Raw genomic sequence first — 3,939 nt, forward strand, 5'->3', positions numbered from 1 at the left:
GAACTCGGGGGTAGGGGGGAGCTCAGGGCAGTATCTGTGAACTAACTGCCATGGAAGTGTCTCAGACTTGAACATCTGGTGTGGCAGCTAAACCTCAGCCAGCCTTGGCCTCCAAGCAGCTGCACCAGGTCAACCCTAGATGCCCTTGCCCCTCCCATTGGGAAAGCAGTGGACTATCCTCTTCTGTCATCAGCAGGGGTGGTGGAAGTGAGCGACCCCAAACTGCAGGAATTCCAGTGACCTTGTCTGCTTTAGTTTAGGAATGGACTGCTTCATATTCCTCACTGGCTGTGATCTGACGCTCGTTGAGGTGAGAGGGAGCCTGTAGGGGTCAGAGGTCAAGGGAGGGGTCAGTAGCGGATTTGGGGAGAGGGAGAGACACCCCCAGCCCCAAAGATAAATGCCAGGAAGTGAGGGGGTCCTGAACCGATCCCATCCCCTGGATTCAGACCTGTACAAAATAAATCTCATCCCCCAAAATGAAATAAGCATTCCACACCGAAAAATTAATATCCCAGCTCCCTGAGTGGCTCCAACACTCCTTACGGTTTCTTTCTCTTGGACTCCTTCTGATAGGGGCAGGGTAGACCCTGGAGGTGGGACAGTCCCTTCCACATGCACAAATTACAGTGTCAGGCTCCAAGGGTGTCATGCCTTTTATTACAAAAACCAATAACTTAGATAAGTTCTGTACAAAGTCATTAGGACTCTTGGCCCAACGGGTCATCTAAGCTTCCATCCCCACCTCGGGAGGGGACAGGAATCTTGGCCCAGAGGCTCTAGGAATCACTAAGGGATGGCCAGAGAGCTGGAGCACCATGTCAAACCAAGGACGGCCAAGGGGACAGGTGTGGTGAGTGCGGAGCCCCAAAGCCCATCTTGTTGGGCGAGGACCAGATTACTCCAGAAGCGCTGCCTATACAGACTTGCCTCCTCTGGGAGCATTAGGCCACCCCCGGGAACAGCTGGGCCAAATCAGCGCTGCCAGCCTCCGCCCAACCTACACTTGATCTCTGCCTGGGCTGGAACAGGTTGGCTCAGCAAAAGCATGTCCTCGAGGAGGCCAGCGATGTCAGTGTCTCCAACAATAGGGCGAAAGAAGAGGTCCCCAAGCAGGCTGGGCGGAATGGACTTGAGGGTGGAGGCTGTGAGGAGGACACGGGCCAAGCGGCCCTGGCCTGCTGGGCACCAGGTCTCCAGGGCCTTGCACAGAGCATGATGAGCCTTTTGCTGCAGGTGTCCAACGTGGGAGGAGGCGTGGAGGCCCGGCACACCTGTGGGCAGAGAAGGTGAAGAGGGCTGGTGAGTACCCCACTCCCAGGCAGCAATCCTGGCCCAAGCCCTGAGGTTGTGGGGTTGGCCTTTGAGGCCCTGTTACTACCTCCCCCATTTATTTATTTATCATTTTATTTATCCGTCCATTTGTGGGACAGCCCAGAGTAATGGGTAAGAGCCAGGCTGCCTGGGTTTGAATCCCGCACTGTCACTTATCAGTGGCATGGCCTTGGATAAATTAATCTCTGTGCCTCAGTTTCCTCGTCCGTAAAATGGAGATAATAGTACCTATCTCCTAGGTATGTTATGAAGTTTAAATCAGCTAGTCTATGCAAAACCCTTATAATTGAGCCTAACATATGGTAGGCATAATATGAATATTCATTACTATCACCATAGTTACTATAATTTAGATATTCCACTAGGGCTTTTTGGGGAGGAATTCTCATCTCACATTTCCATTCTTCTCTATGGGGTCCTCCTGAACCTACAGAATTTTTTGTGACGGAGGCACAGCTGTGTCTGCCCATCTTCCCGCCCCCAACTCCCACCTTCCCTGAGGGTCAGGACACTTTCTTAGATAGAGTGGCCAGGGCTAGTCTTGGGAATGAATAAACCTAAGTTCCCATCCCTGGTTTGCCCCTACCTGGCTGTGTGGACGTTCAGCAAATCACTTAACCTCTCTGAGCCTCTTTTGTGAGGTGGCTTTTTGGTGATAATGAGGACCCAAAGAGATAACGGACGTGAAGCCCTTAGCAGGTGCCTTCCCTGGCTGGGCCCCAGGAGTGTCTAGAAGCTCACCAGGATTGAAGAGGATGGTCTCTTTCAGGTAGGCATATTCCTTGGGGCCCAGCTGCAGGCTCCAGAAGGACTCCAGGCAGCACTGAAGCCACTGTACCGCAGCCAGCGAGGGCTGGGGTCGACCTGGCAGCTGGCCGCTGCCTGAGCTGCTGCTGGGCTCCTCCAGCAAGATCTTCTTGAGTATGCTGGGAACTGGTGCCTCGGCCACCTCGAAAGTCACAGTGTCTTGGGCCAACCCCAGCAGGAAGAGGGGGCCCCAGCAGCCCCGCAGCAGCCGCTGCTGATCCTGGGGGGGCAGCTGGCAGAAGGACGGCAGGTTCCTGAGGAAGACCACTGTTCTGGCCAGAACATCCAAGGCTTCCCGGCAGGTGCGATGGGGAGCACACAGCCGGACAGGCCGGTGCTGCCTGCACAGGCAATGACTACGGGCTGGGGGCACAGAGGGCCTGGCCCTGAGGCTAGGGCTCAGAAGTGCGTACAGAATGGCCGGGCGGCCTGCAGCACCCCGACACGAGCAGGTCCCTGGCTGGCTCGAACTCATGGTTGGGGATCTGCTCCTCCTTCCTCCCAGCTCTCCCGCCCTCTGCTCTGCGCTGTGGGTGCTATTTATAACCCCAGTGGGAGGGAGGGGGGAACAGCCTGACAACCTTGACTCCAGAAGTCATGTTCATTGAAAAAAAAAGAAACACTGCACTGACCCTGCAGGATTGGTGGGGAAGTGGTGGGGGAGGGGGCTTTGGGAGCTCCACGTGGCCCTGATATCACTTTAGTCAATGAAGCAGCCTATGCAGGGTACAGCACTGCCTGCTCGCTGGCCCGACTGCCCCTTATCGGATGACTCAAGTGGATAAACAAGGTCATTAACCCAGGCTGTACCAGGGCACCAAGGCCTCAGGTGCACCATCAGCAGGTGGTCATGGCAGGTTTCCCTATTGGTGCCTGTAGGACTCTCACTAAGCTGGGAAGCCAACCCCAGAGCTGGACAAGCCTTGAATGCAAGGCCCAACCTGGAAGTGCCTTATCACTGACTTGTTTGCCTAACCTTGGGGCTTTGCTCCTGTTGTTGGTAAGGAACAGGCTGCAGGGAAGGGAGCCAGGACCCTGGGGGGCTGGGAGGACTTTGCCCACTGTGCACACTAGGAGGCCTCCCTCCTCTGACTCCAGTTCTGGGGGCCTGCAGAAATAAGGTCCTGAAGAACTCTCTCTCCTCAGCCTGGATTCCTAAAGCTCCCAAAAGGCTGTGTCTGCTGAGAAGCCCTCCCGGAACGATATTGAAATATGGCTGCTACTTACTGAGCACCTCCTGTGGGCCAAGAACTTTCCAGTCTAATATTAGAGCTTGCCTCTGAGGCAAGATTCTTACTTTTTGAAACTCAAAGAGGTGAAGTGACTTGCCCAAGGTCACACCACTAAGAAGAGACAGAGCCCAGATCTGTCTGACTCCAAAGTCCTCGCTTGTTCCCCTGGATCCGCTGGCCCAGTTGTTCAGCCAGATCTGTGTGGCCTAAGTTTTCCAGAGCTGGTGGCTACCCGGGTCTCCACCTTGCAGCTACCTGGTCCACAGATATTGCCGACTTATGATCCGGGCAGAAACGCTGCTCTGCCGCCAGCCACGTGGCAACTCTGTCCCGGGCATCTGTCTCAGGACGGTGGGGCGTGGGGTCGAGGAGAGGGTGGGAAGGTCCTCGGCTGTGTTGTGTTCATGGACCTTGGCAAGCCCAGCTTGGCAAGCCTTCTGCTATAGCACACGGTTGGGCAGCCATCACCATCCCTGGCATTTGCTCCTGGCTCTGTCCTTTTCCAGTTGTGTGACCTTGGGCTGATCCCTTAATCTCTGTGGGCCTCAGGAGCTTCATCTGGGAC

General features: G+C 55.2%; 1 protein-coding gene across 1 annotated transcript; it reads right to left on the minus strand.

The window, feature by feature from the left end:
• Window positions 1-281: 281 nt before the first annotated feature.
• NR0B2 (nuclear receptor subfamily 0 group B member 2) lies at window positions 282-2,617 on the minus strand. Its single transcript, XM_007078168.3, has 3 exons — window positions 2,077-2,617; window positions 1,005-1,274; window positions 282-322 (listed from the first exon to the last, which is right to left on the minus strand). The coding sequence occupies exons 1-3, from the start codon at window positions 2,615-2,617 to the stop codon at window positions 282-284; spliced, it is 852 nt and encodes a 283-aa protein (XP_007078230.2).
• Window positions 2,618-3,939: the final 1,322 nt, after the last annotated feature.

This window comes from Panthera tigris, chromosome C1, assembly GCF_018350195.1.
Source record: "Panthera tigris isolate Pti1 chromosome C1, P.tigris_Pti1_mat1.1, whole genome shotgun sequence".
In the NCBI taxonomy this organism is placed as follows: domain Eukaryota; kingdom Metazoa; phylum Chordata; class Mammalia; order Carnivora; family Felidae; genus Panthera; species Panthera tigris.